The following is a 23096-nucleotide window of genomic DNA, read 5'->3' on the forward strand; positions in this document are numbered from 1 at the left end:
AAAATATAATGATAAAGATCTTATCTTAAACTTGGTTTAGGGCCGAGTCTCTTATTTAAAACACAAATGAGTATAGCAGCCCTTTCTAAAAGTCTCCTTTACTTCTGTCAATATTTTATCCTCAGCATACTTTCTCATAGAACTCTCCCTGCTGGTCTGATTCTCTCAGTGAAGCTGTCATTATTATAAAGAATGCAGCAATGGTTACAACAAGAAATGTATATGAAAGTTGACAGTTTAATATATGTCTTTAATTATGAACCATCTATGTTTAACAGTTTAAATATTACTTGAAAGATCTAAAACTCATTAAAAATGTGTATGAATAGTCATGGAATCCATAGCTTAATCATGCTAGACATGAGACCAAACATGGCTAAAAATATGTACAACATAAGAATAAAAACTCAGATTTTGTTTTGCTAAGTTTGTTTTCTTAAAACTTTTTAAAAAAATGTATAGCATAAACATTCTTAGGGGTTGACGTAAAATAATTCCTGCTACTAAAGAGCTTAAAATGCCAAAACAAATGTTTCATGTCTCAGTTCTACAGCTTATTCACTTTAGTCCTATTCACTATGAAGACTTTATTAAAAATATGCCTATTACGCAGCCTATATAAACTTGTAGTGATTAACCTACTCATTATAAAACTGTTTCTGTTAGAGGAGAATTTATTAGTTACACCTATAGGACTGCTGGTCTTATCTAGCCTCTAAATTTCACCTACCAGAGATATTTAGCTGGCATACTGTTTTATATTTTTTAAAACCTGAATGCTCTTAGGAGGGACAAGTAGTGTTTAATTCACCAGTCCCCGTTATATTTCCAGAGTCATTCATTTTTGTTCCCTGTCTCAGACAGCCTTGACTTTGCAATTTTCTATCATGAAGCCCAGAGATTATAATTCTAAAGGTAAGAGGCTCTATTAATTGTTGGCCAGGGTGTAGGCAATCCTTGTGGAATGATGACACAGAATAAACTAGCACATCTTTTCTAGAGGGCAACCTGGCAATACAGAATTGAGTTTAAAATTGCCACAGTGCTCCCATTCTAAACAGATAACTGAAGTAGTGCACAAGGATAAATATACATGATTGCTCTTTACACCACTGCTTATAATCTTGAGAAAGTAGAAACAAATAACAAGAAAGAACTGATTAAGTATGTCACATCTAGTCAGTGACTCACCATTTAGGGATTATTAATTATTTCAAGGATAATGTATACATATTCATTTATAAAATAATGTTTATAAAATACATATTTTTAAGTAACAAAATATTTTCCTAATACACTGAGTGAAAAAACTAGATTACAAAATAGAATCTACTATATAATCCCATTTATGAAAAATTACCTGTCTGTATCCATTTTATGTTCATGAACACATTTTAAACATAGAGCCACAGATTTTCCTGATGAATTGGTTATAAGGTATGAGAAAAAGAGAAATCAAAAATAACTCCAGGGTATTTGGCTCGAATAATAAAGGACAGAGTTTTCATCAAATAATATGGGGAAAAACTGGATGAAGCAGATTTATGGGGAGATATTGGGAATATAGTTATAGGCATTTACATTTGAGACAGTGACTAATATTTCAGGGGAGACATTGAACAAGCAGTGATAATATACGTATGTACACACATACATATATAAATATGCACACACCCACACATATATGTATATGTGCACGTGTATCTGTGGAGAACAGAGGTTTGGCCACAGATATGAACTAGAGAATTGCTGGCACAAAGTTGTAATTGCATATAAATATCAGTAGAGATCTGGATGGGTATTTACCAAGATTTGATGGTGGCTGTCTATTAGTAATTTGGTTTTAGGAAATTTTGCATCTTCTTTATACAGCTCTGTACCATATATGAATTTCTGAAATGAGTATGTGTTATCTTTATTAACATCTAAAAAAGCAGAATTAAAATACAGAAAAGAAAACTAAAAAAGATTTGTCTTATCAGAGTCCTTTATTTTCTTTTGGGATTCCATAGTGACCCATCCAATATCCCATTTTTATCTCAGCTCCTTGACAACTAGACTGAACCTCAGTTTCCTCACTCATAAATTTAGGGAGGTAAACCACATCAGTAGAAGTCAAAACTGAGTTTACACCAGAATCCCATGGGGTGCTTTAGAAAAATACTTAGGCCCCAGCCATAAATACCACTGATCTTTATTTTTAACATTAGAAAATAAACAATTAGGCAGGGTGCAATGGCTCACACCTGTAATCCCAGCTCTCTGGGAGGCCGAGGTGAGAGGACTACCTGAGGTCAGGAGTTCGAGACCAGCCTGGCCAACATGGTGAAACCCTGTCTCTACTAAAATACAAAAATTAGCTGAGTGTGGTGGTGGGTGCCTGTAATCCTTGCTACTCAAGAAGCTGAGGCAGGAGAACTGCTTGAACCGAGGAGGTAGAGGTTGCAGTGAGCCTAGATCACGCTACACTACATTCCAGCCTGGGCAACAAGAATGAGACTGCCTCAAAAAAAAAAAAAAAAAAATTGAAAATTCATGATATAAATGCTCTTTTGTATAACTTAGGAATGTATTCCATACTTTTGGGGTTTAAAAGTATAATGGTTTTAAATGTAAGGTAATTTTAAATGTAAAGATGTAATGACTTTAAGTGAAATGTAAATGTTAGTTTAAAAATAATCCTTAATTTTATAATTTGAAGCATGTATTAAACAGAATCTCAGAATTCTGTGTTCTAAATAAAGGTTCCACAATCAGACAATATAAGTTGTTCATTTCTTCACTCACTGCTTACAAAGAAAATATATTATTTTTGTGTGTTTGTACATTATATGTAAAGAAATAATTTTAAAGTGATTCATACCAAAATACTGCTTTTCTCTTTGTTATTTAAAGTGGCTCCAGGAGGAAAATAAGCAGTAGTACTTGTTGTAATATCCAAGCTTTTACAAAGGTTATCCTGGCTGGCACAGTCCATCCATCCTACATTAACAAGACCATCCTAAAATGGAAAGAAGCAGAAAACAAACCATGTTGTAAATGAGAGGAAAAAAGTTAAAGGGATTTAGAGATTTACTTAACTAAAAACAGTTTTTCTACCATAAAATTAAAACTTCATGCCTTAGAGTTCTATAGCCAAGTTAAAAAGTAGATTTCTAGTATTAGAAATAATATCAGAAAGTAGACAATATTTCTAATATTATAAACTTTTTAATAAATTTAGAAATATTAAGTACAAAAATTGCACTTAGTAACTTGAGAAATGGTTTTTCCCTAATATTAGAAATCTATGAATCCACAAAAAATTACATTTACAATATTTTTAGAAAGTAAGCTGTCCAACAGTCTTTCAGGTTAAAGAAAATAAACCAAGCTACTGTTTAAGACTTTTTATTTTGGCTATCCTTTTAATAATTATACAGTTTAGGAGATATTCTCTGTGTCTAAAATGTATATTTAAATTAGTACCTTCCCAATTTTCATCTACAGTGGCTAAGTTCCTTTAGTGAGCTCTAAAATCCTGTCCAAAAGCACATTTCTCAGAACCTTTAGTTACTGAAAAAATTTTTGGACTGGGCAAGTTAGTAAACAGAGTTCTAACATACATTCAATTGGGATCTCAAAAAGATAAGAAAACGAGACAACAACAAAAAGTGAAATAACACCTGACAAGTTTCCACAACTGATGAAAGATATTAATTTACAGAATCAAGAAGTCCAGTTAATCTCACTCAGAATAAACAAGAAATTCAGACCTACATATAGAATAATGGAACTTCAGAAAATCAAAAACAATTAAAAGCTAAAAAATAATAGATCTTAATCTAGGTGGTGTTACATGTGAGCATAGATATAAAAATTAAGTTGTACACTTAAGATGTATTCACTTTATTGCATTTAAGATAGAACTTAAAACATACTTGATTAAAATAACAGCAAAGTTTCAGAGGTAGTAAAATCATTTCTCTTTGGTACTCTTGCGTTGGGTAGCAAATGAGTAAGTCAGGATGCATGTACAAAATTTGTAGGGTTTCCATTAAATGGACAGTAAAAGAATGGGTACTTAAAGAGCTAGTAGGGATGGGAAATGAAATTTTAAAAATCACCTGATTAATGCAAAAGAAGGCAAAAAGGAAAGAAAAAAGGACTATAAAACAGGTAGGACAAATAGAAAACTAACGAGATGGTAAGTATAAAGCTAAATATATGAAGAATAGCATTAAATGTAAATGGACTAAGATAAAAAATGGTAACTAGATAAATACAAAACCTAATTAAATGCTGATTGCAGGATATAAGGATACAGTAAGGCTGACAGCAAAAAACAAAAAAATGTCAACATTAAACAAAAGAAAGCTGTTGTAGCTATACTAGTATCAGTCAAGGTAGACTTGAAGGCAAAAGACATGAAAGGAGATAAAGAGGGGTTATTTCATTAGGTTAGAGATTCAAATCACCAAGAAAATATACAATTCTAAATTAATATCCATCTAATAATAAAGTGTTGATACAGATGAACTACAGAATTCATTTTCAAATGAATTCATGTTTCACATGAAACATTTATAAAAATTTACCATATGTTGGGCCATGAAACAAGGCTTAACAACTTTAAAAGACTAAATGCATGTTCACCATCTGTGGCAGGATTAAGCTAGCCATAAATAACAAAATTACTTTAAAAAATATCCTTTATGATTAGGAATGAAAAATACAGTGCTAAATAATCTGTGATTCAAAAAGAATAAAAATGGAAGATTAAAACAATTTGAACTGAGAATGATATATATATATATATATATATATATATATATATATATATAAAATCAAAAGAGAAGATGTAGCTAAAGCTGTACTCACTAATTTATAAGTTCAAATATTACAAAGGAAAGCGTGAAGATCAATGAACTAATCATTCATTTCAAGAACAGTAAATTAAATCATAAAAAGGTAGCGGGAAGGAAATGTAGTACTTAATGAAATAAAGAAATATATGGTAGAAAAAACAATCAATAAAGCTAAAACTCGGGACTTTGAAAAAGCTTATAAAGCTTAATGAACCTCTCCTGTGACAGAATAAGAAAAAAATAGAGATGACACACACAAAAAAACATGATCAGAAAGTAAGAAAGAACATCACTATAGATACTACAGATATTTTTTAAAAAGGGCATTATGTACAATTTTATAGCAATACATTTAGACATTTTGTTGAAACAACGAAGTCTTAGAAAAACAAATTACCAAATAGAGGAATTAGAAAATCAATCAATCAATCAATCTATCGATTGAGATTGGAGATGTCTATAAAATAAGAATTCAAAGACAACTCCAACTCCAGGCCCAGATGGCTTCCTGATGAATTCTACCAGAAAAAAAAAAAAAGAAGGAAGGAAGGAATAATACTAGTTGTATAGAAACTGTTTCCAAAGAAGAGAAAAAGAGAATACTTTCCAACACATTTAAAGGCCAACCTAACTTTGATGCTAAAAGCAAACAGACTTAACTGGAAAGGAAAAATACAGGCCAATCGCTCTGTTCACCAAATATTAAAAAAAATAAAGATACTAATGCTCACTGTGTTTTTCTGTTTTGTTTTTTCCCACCCTCTCAACCCAACTTTTCCCTACTCCAGAAGAACTGAGAAGAGAAGGCCTGTTTTTTTTTTTAATCATTTTTAAAAGCTCCTCAGGTGATTCTAATGTGTGGTATTGAAAAACTGAAGGCCTAGGCATAGGGTGAAATAAGGAAAGGGAAGGAAACAAAAAAACACAGTAAAAGTTAGTGATTTTAATATCAAATAGAATTTATGTAAAAAAAATCCATAATGCATAAAGAAGGATAAATAGCTGCCAAAAGAGATAATGATCATGAATATACTGCTGCCAACAATATAATGTCAAAATATGTAAAGGAAGAACTGACAGAAATATAAGAAATAGATATATCAATGATGGAAGGTAGAGATTTTAATGTTCCTCTTTGATATTATATATCATGTAGTCCAAATATAAATAACATTAATAAATCTGATCTAATAAATATAATATTGCACCTAACACAGAGAATATTATTATATTCAAGCTCACAAAGTATTTCCACAATCTTCACAGCTGACAAACTGTCAAGCCACAAAGGGAATTTCAATGGTATTAAAAAATCAATATCAGACTACTTCTCAGCCACAACATGATAAGAGATAAATAAATTTAAAAATGACTAAAAAAGAAAACAACAAAAAATAAGGTTTGGAAATGAGAAAAACACTAACATGTAACTTCAGTTGAAGAGGAATTTATAAATTACCGAAAACTTAAAGTAAATGACCCTTAATAATTGATACCATGTCAAAATTTATTGAACATAGCTAATTATTCAGAAAAAAAAACACATGGATAGAAATAGTCATCAGAAAATAAGATCACAAATAGGTGAGTTAAATGCTCAATAAACAAGGGAAGAAAATATTTAAAAGCAATTTCCCAATGTGTTTCTTTACATGGTGATACAGTTTTACAAAATGATTGATGCTTACCAACATGCCACTAAGCCTGAGTCGTGTCTGTGAAGTCAAACAATCTGGGGACAAAAAAACCTTATGAGGCAGTTTACCTTTATTAAGCCTAATGACAATACTTGCATTTGCCTTTCCCCCAAATTACCACGCTCATTCAAAGGCAATTAATTGGGCTGAACTCTACTGATAAGACATGGAAATCCTTCTACACACACACACACACACACACACACACACACACACACACACACACACACACTCTCACACTCTCTCTCTCTCTCTCTCCGCCCCCCACTTCAATTTCTAGGACGTCTAGTTACAGAGAAAAACAGTAATTTTCTCTCTTTAGGATAATACTCTCAATCTCTCCTCCTATCAACAATCCCTTTTATCCAAGAGATCTCATAATTGGGGGAATATAAAATGTAACAGATATTTGTAGAAGTATGTAAAGGATCCTCAAAATACAATAAAATCTTAATAGGACCTTCGCTATTTTTATGAAAGTTCTTTAAGTATGAACACTAGAATGCAATGAGAGAAGATTTAGAAGAAAGAGAGCTACAGCATCACAGAACCTATAAAGATAGGGAGGAGGAATTTACCTGAGGTAAGAAGTAAAACAATCTTAGAGAGTGTAAGAAGTTTTGTTCATAAGTGGATGAGTAGAAATTTGGGCAATAGGCCAAAATGAGAAAAAAATCCCTCAGTGATTAGTTAAGTTCAAGGCTGACGTTTTGCTGCCGGGCAGTGTCTTCCTGGCATAGGCCTTACAGGATGGGATAATGGGTTGATTTTAGTTACAGGGCAATGTCTTTTCAATATAACAGCATGAAGGCTGAGAGATGAAATGTGGGGAAAAGACTCATATTGGGATTAAACACATGAAAATATATCAAAGAGTTATAATATTTTGTTATCTTGGACCAATTTTTAACTAACCACATTGTTAGAATACAGTTTATAGTTTGTGGCTTGCTATGCAGAGTATTGAATTTTCAACTTAATTTATTCAAGGAAAGGTTCCTAGAAGCTGTCATCTTCAAATATATAGTTGTATGAGGGAAATCTATACATCTTTGAGAGATACATATAAGCATGAAGCAAAGACCGTATTTCCAAAAAATTATTATTTTAGGAGGGGTCAGAGCTGTAAACAACTAGTTATTTTTGCAAACTGTCAAATAACATTTGTGGCTACCTGAAGGTACAATTTATCATCATGCTACTTAAGCTGAACGATTGGTCTACTGAACATAAGAACATAAAGAATACACTAAAAAATAAACAATAACCTTTTATGTGTAGAACAATGAGAACGGCAAATATTCGTTAAGTAAAAAAGACTGTAATATTGGGCATAAATTATAATTTCAAGTACTTAATTATCAATTATAGCAGCATACTTAAAACTGTCACCTAAAATTTAAATGTCATGTTCTCTTCATTCTAACAAAATAAAAAAATAAAATTACCTCCTCCTTTCGAACAAAATGTGATCAGCCAGCCAATACCAGCAGCAAAAGCAGTTTGTATGGAGTTAACAAAATTTCCTTAAAAAAAAGCAAATTCTGATCACCTAATATTCCTTCACTAATGGAAACAGTCTTCTAAGTCATCTTTCCTTTCTAATCTCACCCTCTTCTAATTCACTCTGAGTTTTACCAGTTATCTTTCCAAAGATATTCTTGAATATGACAAACTCCTTCAATGACTCTCCAATTTTTTCATCATATAAAACTGAAATTCACTACTTCATTAAGAAAAAAACCTCAAATTGGCAAGTGAGGCATTTTGTGATCTGAACTTTGTCTACCTATTCAGCCAGGTACATTTCTCCCCATACCACTTGACCCAAATATCCAACTTTTTGTCAGATTCATGAGGTATTGTCAGTTCCCCAAACACAGTGATTTCTGAAGGCTTCCTATTCATTTTCATGACAGATTGGATATGACTTCTTTCAAGAAGTATTTTCTAACTATTTTTCAGTTCCCCAACTGGGTTGTTTTATATATTTTATGCTTCTTTAAGCTCTATAATAATAATTACTACATTGCATTTTAATTGTTTACAATGTCTTCCTCATTAATGAAGTCACTGATGACAGGGATTATATATTTTACTACTGCAACCTTACTATTTAATAGTTTCTGACACAACTTTACTTAATGAATAAAATTAACTTCTTGAGCCACAAATACTATCATTTCATGGATAGTTTAATCTGCCTAAAGGAAGTTAATGAATTAAAAGCCTTAAATTAAAAGCATTTTAAACTTTAAAATTAAACAATTTACTGGTCTGAATTTACTGCCTGATATAGCATACTTAAAAAAGCAATAAAACACTCACATTACTAAACATTTAGTTGCACTTTGAGAGATGTCTTTTTACCCTAGCCCCATCTCATATCCATTTCCCACATCTCAATAGTTTAAGTTTCTGTACAAATTTAACTAGTTTGTTAAATTCAGCAAAGTTCAGAGTAAATGACACAATTCTCTTCTAAGAAACATGGAAAAGACACTTTAAAATTTCATGACCAAAATGTTAACATTGTCATTAAAACAAAATACTAATTTCAAAATATCCTAGAAACCAAGCAAATTAAGAAAATAAAATTACCTGTCCAAAGTTCTGTCACTGTACTTCTAACATGCTGCATTGCAAAACTCACTAAACTCTCCTTTGATCTGTCTCCATGATATTTCACTGGGGCCTATTGGTTTTTGTAAGAAGAGAAATATCTTTTACTTTTTCTTTTTAAAACTCAGTAAAAATAATACCAAATAGTTTGATTTTACATTATTTTGAATAATGCAGCAAAGTTCTGTTTCTCAATAGCATAATGTACTTCCAAATGATATCCTGATAATCTTGACAGTACAGATTCTATGAAAAACATTTTAACAATAATATTTATAATAGTTTCAGTTTCATCACTGGAAACTAAGAAAAAAAAAAAGATTATCACAGTTTTACATTCAATGAGACAATACCTCTAAAATACTTTGTAAACTACCAAACACAATACACATATTGTATAAATTATGTTCCTTAAGACAAAAACTGAAATTGGCAAACATTTAATTTTAAAATACAGCAAAGTCAAAGTAATGGTGTTTGGCCGAGCACCGTGGCTCATGCCTGTAATCCCAGTACTTTGGGAGGCTGAGGCAGGCAGATCACCTGAGGTCAGGAGTTCAAGACTAGCCTGGTCAATCAAGACTAGCCTAGTCAACATGGTGAAACCCGTCTCTATTAAAAATACAAAAATCAGCCAGGCATGGTAGAGGGCGCCTGTAGTCTCTGGTACTTGGGAAGCTGAGGCAGGAGAGTCACTTGAACCTGGGAGGCGGAGGCTGCGAAGAGCCGAGATTGCGCCTTTGCACTCCATCCAGCCTGGGCAACAAAGACTCTGCACCGCCTGCGCCCCAAAAAAAACCAAACAAACCAAAGTAATGATGTTTAAAAATATTTATAATCCAAAATGTTTATAATTCTGAAAGCCTAGTTAGATGGCACCTAAAACAAGACTTAAAATGTTCTGTAATTTTCACATACTGTATTTTCTCTAGTATTTAATTTGTCATAATGTTTCACAAATTTAAAAAAACACTAACTTTACCCCTTACCATTCCAGACTGAAAAATAAAGAGGCTGGGATAGCTGTTGACGCCTTTCATTCGGCAAAGCATTCTATCATCACCACAGTTAACAGCTCCAATTCGAAGTAATCCATCGACTTCTTTAGCAAAGTCTCTCCACTGTGAGAGAAAAAGAAAACATTTCTCTGATAAGATCACTTTTCTTCTCTTGAACACACTCCAAGCTATACATTTTTAAACCAGACATTTGAAAGTATTTGTAATTATTTTTGCTAACTACTGTTCATAGAAAAAAATTCTAACATACAAATTGCAGATCAATTAGAAACAAAACTAGTAATGAGAATGTGAAAAATACATACTGTGGGAGCTAAATCATGGCAGTGTGAACAGCCTGGAGAGTAAAAGTTTACAAACCATAGTTCTCCAGAATTAACAGCAGCATCTAAAAATACATAAAATAGAAACAACTTAGAATTATTTACTAAAGGTTCATGCATATTTTAGTTAAAAACTTTTTGTGGAGATCAGAATTTTAAAAAGTCATAAAATTTTCATATTGTCTTTCTGATTTTCTGTGTAATTTTTTCCTATATCTTCTACATAAATGACATTCTAAAAAAATTAAAAAAAAATTTTCCACAAAAAGAAATATTTTAAATGTCAAACCAACAATGACTTCTAAAAAACTCTCCTACGCCCATACTTGAAAAAGCAGCAGCCTCAAACTGCAAGATAAATATGGGCATAAAGTTGTAAAAAGTGATGGCACAAGATACAGCAGCCAAACCTCACATAAGAGTTTGTATGGATAAGAGAAAATAAACAAGAGAAACAGTGACAGTGACTGAGATTTAAGCTCTACTATTATATGCATCATAGTTTAAGTATGTTTAGACAATTCTGATAGCTACTTTAAACTCTGAATCAAATAAGAGACCTACATAATATAGTGGGGATTTAAATTTAATCTAAGCCCTAAATAAGACATTTACCTTGGAAAATCATTTTGTTTGAAAAGACTGAGGTTTTCCTAACAATTCAAAACATGAATACATCGTTGCTAAAATTACAGATCTGAACAACATACAATATCTACCTATTTATATTATCTGTAAAATGACCTGATGCAAGGAAACAAATTTTACTCACTTAAAGAATTTAGCACTGTAAAAATGTGCTTTCACATTCAAGATAAAAAAGGTGAAGGTAATTTGCTTTTGGTTGAAGGATTTCCATGTAATTCCATGTTATAATTAGTTATTAGTTATTTTAAAATAAAAATTTCAGAAATTACAGAAAGACATTAAATCACATATGGTATTCTAAATATGGTATAACTAATTCAGGCTAATTAGAAACAGGTGCAGGATTCAGCATTCACCTACATTTGAGGTATAAGGCAGACCTGTGAGAAAACAGTTAATCTGCACATTAAAGGCAAAGTGCATAATTCAGGACTATTGGCTGTTCTTTGGCAATGTTTTCAAAGTCTGACAAATAGAGTATTCTATAGAGGTGGTTGAAAAAATTGCCATATTGGTTTAGACCACAAACCAGTACATATTTAGGTAAAAATATTAACAGAATTAATGTAAACTTTAATGAAATAAAGAATTATATTAGTTATAAACAAGTAATAATTTATATATAAAAGTAAGCAATAATTACACAAGGTATTACTGTTCGTAAGTTTTAAATAAAAGTATGCTATAAAACAAATATGAACGGTATTTGACACAAAACCTTGCTTGTAGTTAAAACTGTCTCCTCCCCTGGTACCAGGCATACCTTGAAATATTAAGGGTTTGGTTCCAAATCACAACATAGCAAGTATCACTATAAAGGAGTCACACCATTTTTTTGGTTTTCCAGTGCATTTAAAGGTTGTATTTACACCATACTATAGTCTATTAAGTGTGTAATAACATTATGTCTAAAAAAAAAGTATATACCTTAATTAAAAAATAGGCTGGACACAGTGGCTCATGCCTGTCATCCCAGTACTTTGGGAGGCTGAGGCAGGAGGATCACTTGAGCCCACAAATTTAGTCCAGCATGGGCAACACAGCAAGACCCCGTCTCTACAAATATAGCTAGGAATGGTGGCACATCCCTGCAGTCTCAGCTAGCTGGGGGACTGAGGTTGCAGGATCACTTGAGCCCAGGAGTTTGAGGCTGTGGTGAGCTATGATCCTGTTGCTGCACTCTCCAGCTGGGGTGACAGAGTGAGACCCTATCTGTTAAAAAAAATAAATAAATAAACCCAAACAAACCAAGGAACAAAAGGTAACATTAGTGGAAAATGCTAACACTACCAGTCATTTGAACCTTTCAGCAAGTCATACATGTCATGATGTTGATGGATGCTGACTGATCAGGGTGGTGGTTGTGTAAAGTTGGGGTGGCTGTGGCAATTTCTTAAAATAAGATGACAATGATGTTTGCCACATTGATTGATGTTTACTTTCCTAAAAGGTTTTCTCTGAAGCATGTAATGCTGTTTGATAGCATTTGACTATCAAACTCCTTTCAAAACTGGAGTCAAAACTGGACTCAAACCCTACTGCTGCTTTATCAACCAAATTCATGTAATATTCTAAATCCTTTGTTGTCACGTCAACATTCTTTACAGGATCTTTACCAGGAGTAGGTTCCATCTCAGGAAACCACTTCCTCTGCTCATCCATAAGAAGCAACTCCTCACCACCCCGTTTAATAACAAGATTGCAGCAATTCAGTCACATAATCAGGCTCCACTTTTAATTCTAGTTCTTTTGCTGTTTCTATTACATCTGCAGTTACTTCCTCCACTGAAGCCTTGAACTCCTCAAAGTCATCCATGAAGGCTGGAATGAACTTCTTCCCAACTCATGTAGCACTGATATTCTGACTGCCTTCCATGAATCACAGATGTTCTTAATGACACTAGAATGGTGACTCTTTCCCAGAAGGTTTCCAATTTACTTTGCCTGGATCCATCAGAGGAATCACCACTTATGGCAGGTAGAGCCTTATGAAATATATTTCTTAGATAATATGACTTGAAAGTCTAAATTACTCCTTGATTTATGGCTGCAGAATAGATTTGTGTTAACAGGCATGAAAAAAACATTATTCTCCTTGTACATCTCTATCAGAGCTCTTGGGTAGTGAGGCTCATTGTCAATAAGCACTAATATTTTCAAAGGAATCTTTTTCCCTGTGGAGCAGGTCTCAACAGAAAGCTTAAAATACTCATAAAATAACGTGCTGTCATCCAGGCTTTGTTGTTACATTTATAGAACAGATTTAGCCTAATTCTTAAGGGCCCTAAGACTTTTTCTAAAATGAACACTGGTTTCAACCTAAGGTCACCAGCTTCACTGGCCCCTAACAAGAAGTCAGTCCATCCATGGAAGCTTGGCATTGACTTCTCTCTAGCTATGAAAGTCCTAGCTAGCATCTTCTTCCAATAGAAGGCAGTCTCATTTATATTAAGAATTTGCTGTTTAGTGTAGCCACTTTAATCAGTGATCTTAGCTAGATCTTCTGGAAAACTTGCTGCAGCTTCTATGTCAGCACTGGCTGCTTCATCTTGCACTTTGATGTTAAGGAAATAGCTGTTTTCCTTAAACCTCGTGAACCAATCTCTTTTCAAATTTTTTTTTCTGCAGCTTTTCCTTCTCTCTCAGCCTTTGTAAAATTGAAAAGATCAGGGCCTTTCTCTGGTTAGGTTTTCGCTTAAGGGGATGTTGTGGATGATTTGATCTACCCAGCCCACTAAGACATTCTCCATGTTAGCAATATAGCTGTTTTGTGTTCTTACCATTAGTGTGTTCACTGGAGTAGCATGTTTACTTTCTATGAGAACTTTTCGTTTGCATTTATAATTTAACTAGAAAAAGAGGCCTACCGTTTAAGCCTATCCTGGCTTTTGATATGCCTCCCTCACTAAGCTTAATCACTTCTAGCTTTTGATTTAAAATGAGAGACATGCATCACTTCTACTTGAATACTTAGAGCCAATGTAGTTAATAGTTGGTTTAATTTCAGTAATGTTGTATGTCAGGGAGTAGGGAGGCCCAAGAAAAGAGAGAGAAGGAGAAGGAAGAAGGAGCAGTCAGAATACACACAAAAATTAAGCCTGCTATCCTATGGGTACAGTCAGTGGAACTCCAAAACAATTACAATAGTAACAAAGATCACTGAGTGCAGATCACGATTACAGATAGAATAATAATGAAAAAGTTTAGATACCAAAATGTGACTCAGAGACATAAAGTGAAAACATGCTATTGAAAACATGTTGAGCTGATAAACTTGCTTGATGCAGGGTTGCTAAAAACCTTCAATTTATAAAGAAAAGGGGATTTCTGCCAAGATGGCCAAACAGGAACAGCTCCGGTGCACAGTTTCCAGTGAGAGCGATGTAGAAGAGGGGAAATCTCTGCATTTCCAACTTTGATACCAAGTTCATCTCACTGGGAATGGCTAGACAGTGGGTGCAGCCCAAGGAGGGTAAGCTGAAGCAGGGTGAGGCACTGCCTCACCTGGGAGGTACAAGGGACCAGAGAACTCCCTCTCCTAGTCAAGGGAAGCCATTAGGGACTTTCACTGATACTCTGGCACTCTGGCTCAGACACTGAGTTTTTCCCATGGTCTTCACAATCCACAGACCAGGAGAGTCCCTCTGATGCGTACAACACTAGCACCCTGGGTTTCCAGCACAAAACTGGGAGGCTGTTTTAGCTGCAGCAGGTTTTTCTTCTCATATCCCAGTGGCACGTGGAACACCAGTCAGACATAACCATTCACTCCCCTGAAAAAGGGGGCTGAAGCCAGGGAACCAAGTGATATGGCTCGGTGAGTCCTACCCCCATGAAGACCAGCAAGCTAAGATCTACTGGTTTGAAATTCTTGCAGCCAGCACAGCAGTCTGAGCTCGACCTGGGACATTCAAGCTCAGTGAGGGGAAGGGCATCCTCAATTACTGAGGCTCAGGTAGGCAGTTTAAACCTCACTGTGTAAACAAAGTCCTGGCAAGTTTACAGAGCAACTGGGCAGAGCCCATGGCAGCTCAGCAAGGCCTCTGCAGGCAGACTGTCACCAGCCTCCCTTCTTGCTGGGCAGGGCATCTCTGAAAAAAGGCAGCAGCCCATCAGGGATTTATAAATAAAGCCCTCACCTTCCTGGGACAGAGCACCTGGGAAAAGGGGCAGTTCTGGATTCAGCTTCAGCAGACTTCAGCATCTCTGCCAGGCAGCTCTAAAGGGAGCAACGGATCTCCTAGCACAGTGCTTGAGCTCAGATAAGGAACAGACTGCCTCCTCAAGTGGCTCCCTCACCCCCCGTGTATCCTGACAGGGAGATACCTCCCAGCAGGGGCTAATAGACACCTCATACAGGAGAGCTCTGGCTGGCATCTGGCAAGAACACCTGTGGGATGAAGCTACCAGAGGAAGGAACAGACAACAATTTTTGCCCTTCTGAGCCCCCACTAGTGATTCTCAGGCAAGCAAGGTGTGGAGTGAAGCACCAGCCAAACTCCAGCAGACCCGCAGCAGAGGGGCCTAACTCTTAGAAGGAAAACTAACAAACAGAAAGAAATACTTTTAACATCAACAGAAAGGATGTTCACTCAAGAGACCCAATCCAAAGGTCACCAACTTCAAAGACCAAAGGTAGATAAATCCATGATGATGGGAAGAAACCAGTGTAAAAAGGGCTGAATTCTCCAAAAACCAGAGTGCCTCTTTTCCAAGGCATCACAACTCCTCACCAGCAAGGGAACAAAACTGGATGAAGAATGAGTGTGATGAATTGAGACAAGTAGACTTCAGAAGGTGAGTAATAACAAACTTCTCTGAGCTAAAGGAGCATGTTCTAACCCAATGCAAGGAAGCTAAAAACCTTGAAAAAAGGTTAAACGAAATGCTAACTACAATAACCAGCATAGAGAAGAACATAAATGACTTGATAGAGCTGAAAAACACAGCACGAGAACTTCATGAAGTATATACACAAGTTTCAATAGCCGAATCAATCAAGCAGAAGAAAGGGTATCAGAGACTGAAGATCAACTCAATGAAATGAAGCAAGAAGGCAAGATTAGAGAAGAAAGAATGAAAAGAAATGAACAAATCCTTCAGGAAATACGGGATTATGTGAAAAGACCAAATCTATGTTTGATCAGTGTACGTGAAAGTAATATGGAGAATGAAACCAAGTTGGAAAATACTCTTCAGGATATTATGCAGGAGAACTTCCCCAACCTAGCAAGAGAGGCCAACACTCAAATCCAGGAAACACAGAGAACACCACGAAGATATTCGTCAAGAAGAGCAACCCCCAGGAAGATCCAAGATGGCCCTTTAGGAGCAACTCAGGATTGCAGTTCCCAGTGAAAGCGCAGAGGGTGAGTGGATGCTGCATTTCCAGACGGATCTTGATTGCCCACAGACCAGGAGATTCCCGGGCAGAGGAGCCCCATGGGTCGCCAGTGTGGCTGTTTTGACTGGCGCGGCTGTTTTGCGGGTGTCCCAGCGCAGCAGCTCTCCGTACAAAATACACTGATCTGGTTGCCTGTTTAAGCAGGCAATTGGAGCTCCGGGAAGGCAGATTCGCCCATTCATCTGATTAAATGGGTCTGAAACAGGAGATTCCTGGGCAGCACCGTTGTTTCAGCAGGCACAGTGGGTCGCTGCACGAGAAATCACAGATCCCGGTTCCCTTTCAGCAGGCGACTGAAACACCTGGGAGAGAGTCAACTGTTCAACTTAAAAAAAAAAAGGCTCGAGGCAGGAAGCCAGGTGATCAGGCTCGGTGGGCCCCACCCACACAAAAACAAACAAAAAAACCAGCAATTGGAAACACTCCGGGTTGAGAGTTTCATGGCAAGCACAGCTGAACTCAGGACGGTGCAGCTCGGTGCGGGAGGGGCGTCCGCCATTACCGAGGCACTTCATCACTATGGAGGTAGTCTACCATTGCTGAGGCAGCCCGTCGTTGCCGAGGCAACCCACCATAACAGAGATGGGCCGCCATTGTGGAGGCAGTTCCAACCACACACATATATACAGGACTGCAGGGAAGTTTACAGGGAAGCAGGGCGGAGACTATAACAGCTCAGCAAAGCCTCTGCAAGCAGACAGTAACTACGCTGCTCCCCTGCTGGGCAGGGCAGCCCTAGGGGGGAAAAAAAAGCAGCACAACAGATACTTATAAATAAAGCTCTAACTCCCTGGGACAGAGCACCTGGGGAAAAAAAAGAGGATTATGAGTTTTGCTGCAGCAGACTTAAACGTACATGCCTAGCACCTCTGAATGAACAATGGAGCTCACAGCTCAGCACCTGAGCATCTATAAAGAACAGACTGTCTCCTCAAGCAGCTCTCTGACCTCCCCGTATATCCAAAGAGTCACCTCACAAAGGACTGATCAAACTGACATTTGGCAGGCATCATTCTGGGACAAAGATAGCAGAAGAAGAAACTGGTAGCAACCCTTACTGTTCTGCAGCTGCTGCAGGTAATCCCCAGGCAAGCAGGCCCTGGAGTGGACCTCAGCAGTCCTACAGCACAGGGGCCAGACTCTTAGAGGGAAAACTAAGAAACAGAAATGACTTCATCATCAACAATCTGGACATCCACTCAGAGACCCAATCTGAAAACCAGCAACTACACAGACGACAGGTGGATAAATCCACAAAGATGGGAAGAAACCAGCACAAAAAGAAGGAAAACGCCTGAAACCAGAACACATCTCCTCCTATAAGGGATCACAACTCCTTACCAGCAAGGGAACAAAACTGGATGGAGAATGAGTGTGATGAAATGACAGAATCGGACTTCAGAAGGTGGGTAATGAGAAACTTCCGTGAGCTAAAAGATGATGTTCTAACTCAATGCAAAGAATCTAAGAACTTGAAAAAAGATTTGATGAAATGATAACAAGAATGGACAACTTAGAGAGGAATATGAGTGAATTGATGGAGCTGAAAAACACAACACGAGAACTTGAAGAAGCATGCACAAGTTTCAACAGCCGAATTGACCAAGCAGAAGAAAGGATATCAGAGGTTGCAGATCAACGCAATGAAATAAAGCAAGAGGCAAGATTAGAGAAAAAAGCGCAAAAAGGAATGAACAAAGTCTCCAAGAAATGTGGGGCTACGTGAAGAGACCTAATCTACGTTTGATAGATGTACTTGAATGTGACGAAGAGAATGAATCCAAGCTGGAAAATATTCTTCAGGATATTATCCAGGAAAACTCCCCCAACCTAGCAAGGTAGGCCAATATTCAAGTCCAGGAAATACAGAGAACACCACGGGGATATTCCTCAAGAAAAGCAACCCCAAGGCACATAATCGTCAGATTCACCAGGGTTGAAATGAAGGACAAAATGCTAAGGGCAGCCAGAGAGAAAGGTCGGATTACCCACAAAGGGAAGCCCATCAGACTCACAGCAGATCTCTCGGCAGAAACCCTACAAGCCAGAAGAGAATGGGGGCCAATATTTAACATCCCTAAAGAAAAGAACTTTCAACCCAGAATTTCATATCCAGCCAAACTAAGATTCATAAGTGAAGGAAAAATAAAATCCTTTACGAACAAGTAAGTACTCAGAGATTTTGTCACCACCAGGCCTGCTTTACAGGAGCTCCTGAAAGACGCACTACACATAGAAAGGAACAACCAGTACCAGCCACTCCAAAAACATACCAAATGGTAAAGGACACCAACAAAATGAAGAATCTGCATCAACTAACCGGCAAAACAGCCAGCCAGCATCAAAATGGCATGATCAAATTCACACATAACAATATTAACCCTAAATGTAAATGGGCTAAATACACCAATCAAAAGACAGACTGGCAAAATGGATAAAAAGCCAAAACCCTTCGGTGTGCTGTATCCAGGAAACCCATCTCACATGCAAGAATACACAAAGACTCAAAGGGATGGACGAAGATTTATCAAGCAAATGGAGAGCAAAAAAAAAGCAGGAGCTGCAATTCTCATCTCTGATAAAACTGACTTTAAAGCAACAAAGACCAAAAGAGGCAAAGAAGGACATTACATAATGGTGAAAGGATCAATACAACAAGAAGAGCTAACGATCCTAAATATATATGGACTCAATACAGGAGCACCCAGATACATAAGGCAAGTTCTTAATGACTTACAAAGAGACTCAGACTCCCACACAATAATAGTGGGAGACTTTAACACTCCACTGTCAATATTAGATCAACCAGACAGAAAATTAACAAGGATATCCAGGACTTGAACTCAGACCTGGAAAAGCAAACCTGATAGACATTTACAGAACTCTCCACCCCAAATCCACAGAATATACATTCTTCTCAGTACCACATCACACCTACTCTAAAATTGACCACATAATTGGAAGTAAATCACTCCTTAGCAAATAAAAAAGAACGGAAATCATAACAAGCAGTCTCTCAGACCAAAATGCAATCAAGTTAGAACTCAGAATTCAGGCCGGGCGCGGTGGCTCACGCCTGTAATCCCATCACTTTGGGAGGCTGAGGCGGGTGGATCATGAGGTCAAGAGATCGAGACCATCCTGGTCAACATGGTGAAACCTCGTCTCTACTAAAAATACAAAAAATTAGCTGGGCCCGGTGGTGCATGCCTGTAATCCCAGCTACTCAGGAGGCTGTGGCAGGAGAATTGCCTGAACCCAGGAGGCAGAGGTTGCAGTGAGCCAAGATCGCGCCATTGCACGCCAGCCTGGGTAACAAGAGCAAAACAGTGTCTCAAAAAAAAAAAAAAAAAAAAAAAAAGAAAGAGAACTCAGAATTCAGAAACTAACTCAGAACCACACAGCTTCATGGAAAGCTCTTGAATGTTGATTGGATAAACAATGAAATGAAGGCAGAAATAAAGAAGTTCTTCGAAACCAATGAGAACGAAGACACAACATACCAGAATCTCTGGGACACATTTAAAGCAGTTTCTAGAGGAAAATATATAGCAATAAGTGCCCATATGAGAAGAGTGGAGAGATCCAAAATTGACACCCTATTTTCAAAATTGAAAGAGCTAGAGGAGCAAGATCAAAAAATCTCAAAACCTAGCAGAAGACAATAAATAAGTAAGATCAGAGCAGAACTGAAGGAGACAGAGACATGAAAAACCCTTCAAAAAATCAATATATGCAGGAGCTGGTTTTTCAAAAATATCAACAAAATAGACAGACCACTAGCCAGATTAATAAAAAAGAAAAGAGAGAATAACCAAATAGATGCAATAAAAAACAATAGAGGGGAAATAAGCACAGATCCCACAAAAATTCAAACCATCATCAGAGAATATTACAAACAACTCTATCCACATAAACTAGTAAACCTGGAAGAAATGGATAAATTCCTGGACACTTGTGTCCTCCCAAGCCTAAACCAGGAAGAAGTTGAAACCCTGAATAGACCAATAACAAGATCTGAAGTTGAGGCAGCAATTAAGAGCCTACCACACAAAAAAATCTCCGGTCCAGATGGGTTCATGGCCGAATTCTACCAGACACACAAAGAGGAGCTGGTACCATTCCTTCTAAAACTATTCCAAACAATCCAAAAGAGGGAATCCTTCCCAATTCATTTTATGAGACCAACATCATCCTGATACCAAAACCCGGCAGAGACTCAACAAGAAAAGAAAACTTCAGGCCAATACCCATGATGAACATAGACGCAAAAATCTTCAATAAAATACTGGCAAGCCGATTGCAACAGCACATCAAAAAGCTTATCCACCATGATCAAGTAGGATTCATCCCGGGGATGCATGGCTAGTTCAACATACACAAGTCTATAAATGTAATTCACCACATAAACAGAAACAAAAACAAAAACCACATTGATTATCTCAATTGACGCAGAGAAGGCCTTTGACAAAATTCAACAGCCCTTTAAGCTAAAAATCCTGAATAAACTCGGTATTGATGAAACATATCTCAAAATAATAAAAGCTATTTGTGACAAACCAACAGCCAATATCATACTGAACGGGCAAAAACTGGAAGCATTCCCTTTGAAATCTGGCACTAGACAAGGATGCCCTCTCTCACCACTCCTATTCAATATAGTACTGGAAGTTCTAGGAAGAGCAATCAGGCAAGAGAAAGAAATAAAGGCTATTCGAATAGGAAAGGAGGAAGCCAAATTGTCTCTATTTGCAGATGACATGATTGTATATTTAGAAGACCCCATAGGTTCAGCCCAAAAACTGAAGCTGATAAGTAACTTTGGCAAAATCTCAGGATTCAAAATCAATGTGTAAAAATCACAAGCATTCCTATACACCAATAATAGACAAACAGAGAGTCAAATCATGCGTGAACTCCCATTCACAATTGCGGAATACAACTAAAAAGGGATGTGAAGGACCTCTTCAAGAACTCCAAACCACTGTTCAAAGAAATAAGGGACGACACAAACAAATGGAAAAACAATCCATGCTCATGGTTAGGAAGAATCAGTATCAGGAAAATGGCCAAACTGCCCAAAGTAATTTATAGATTCAATGCTATCTCTATCAAGCTACCATTGACTTTCTTCACAGAATTGGAAAAAAAAATCTCAAATTCCACATGGAACCAGAAAAGAGCCGGCATAGCCAAGACCATCCTAAACTAAAAAAACAAAGCTGGAGGCACCACACTACCTGACTTCAAACTATACTACAAGGCTGCAGTAATCAAAACAGCATGGTATTAGTACCAAAACAGAGATATAGACCAATGGAACAGAACAGAGGCCTCAGAAATAATGCCACACATCTACAACCATCTGATCTTTGACAAGCCTGATAAAAACAAGCAACGGGGAAAGGATTTCCTATTTAAGAAATGGTGTTGGGAAAACTGGCTAGCCATATTCAGAAAGCTGAAACTGGATTGCTTCCTTACACCTTATACAAAAATTAACTCCTGACCGATTAAAGATGTAAACATAAGACCTAACACTATAAAAATCCTACAAGAATACCTAGGCAATACCATTCAGGACATAGGCATGGGCCAGGACTTCATGACTAAAACACCAAAAGCAACAGCAAAAAAAGCCAAAATTGACAAATGGGATATAATTAATCTAAAGAGCTTCTGCACAGCAAAAGAATAATTAGAGTGAACCAGCAACCAACAGAATGGGAAAACATTTTTGCAAGCTACCCATCTGACAAAGGGCTAATATCCAGAATCTATAAAAAAACTAAAACAAATTTACAAGAAAAAAATAACTCCATCTAAAAGTGGGCGAAGGAGATGAACACTTTTCAAAAGAATACATTTATGCAGCCATCAAACATATGAAAAAATGCTCATCATCATGGTCATTAGAGAAATGCAAATCAAAACCACATTGCAATACCATCTCATGCCAGTTAGAATGGTGATCATTAAAAAATCTGGACACAACAGATGCTGGAGAGGAAGTAGAGAAATAGGAACACCTTTATACTGCTGGTGGGATTGTAAATTAGTTCAACCATTGTGGAAGACAGTGCGGAGATTCCTCAAGGATCTAGAAATAGAAATGTGATTTGACCCATAAATCCCATTGCTGGTTATATACCCAAAGGAATATAAATCATTCTATTAAAAAGACACATGCACAGGTATGTTCATAGAGGCACTGTTCACAATAGCAAAGACTTGGAACCAACCCAAATGCCCATTAATGATAGAAGGATAAAGAAAACATGGCACATATACACCACGGAATACTATGCAGCCATAAAAAAGGATGAGTTCTTTTCCTTTGCAGGGACATGGATGAAGCTGGAAACCATCATTCTCAGCAAACTGACACAAGAACAGAAAATCAACCACCACATGTTCTCACTCATAAGTGGGTGTTGAACGATGAGACTACATGGACACAGGGAGGGGAATATCATATATTGGGGCCTGTCGGGGGATGGGGAGCTAGGGGAGTGGGGGGCTAGGGGAGAGATAGC

The 23096-nt window shown here is 36.8% G+C and overlaps 1 protein-coding gene across 1 annotated transcript in view; it reads right to left on the minus strand.

Moving 5' to 3' along the window:
* Positions 1-23096, minus strand: part of DNAJC10 (DnaJ heat shock protein family (Hsp40) member C10) — a 58311-nt gene that overhangs the window by 25338 nt on the left and 9877 nt on the right. Inside the window, exons 4-9 of the mRNA XM_002749248.6 lie at positions 10491-10573; positions 10156-10287; positions 9146-9239; positions 7993-8070; positions 6536-6579; positions 2864-3001 (exon numbers count right to left, since the gene is read on the minus strand). Of these exons, the coding sequence (XP_002749294.1) occupies positions 2864-3001; positions 6536-6579; positions 7993-8070; positions 9146-9239; positions 10156-10287; positions 10491-10573 (569 nt within the window). The remainder of the gene's footprint in view (positions 1-2863; positions 3002-6535; positions 6580-7992; positions 8071-9145; positions 9240-10155; positions 10288-10490; positions 10574-23096) is intronic.

Source organism: Callithrix jacchus, chromosome 6, assembly GCF_049354715.1.
Source record: "Callithrix jacchus isolate 240 chromosome 6, calJac240_pri, whole genome shotgun sequence".
NCBI lineage: Eukaryota > Metazoa > Chordata > Mammalia > Primates > Cebidae > Callithrix > Callithrix jacchus.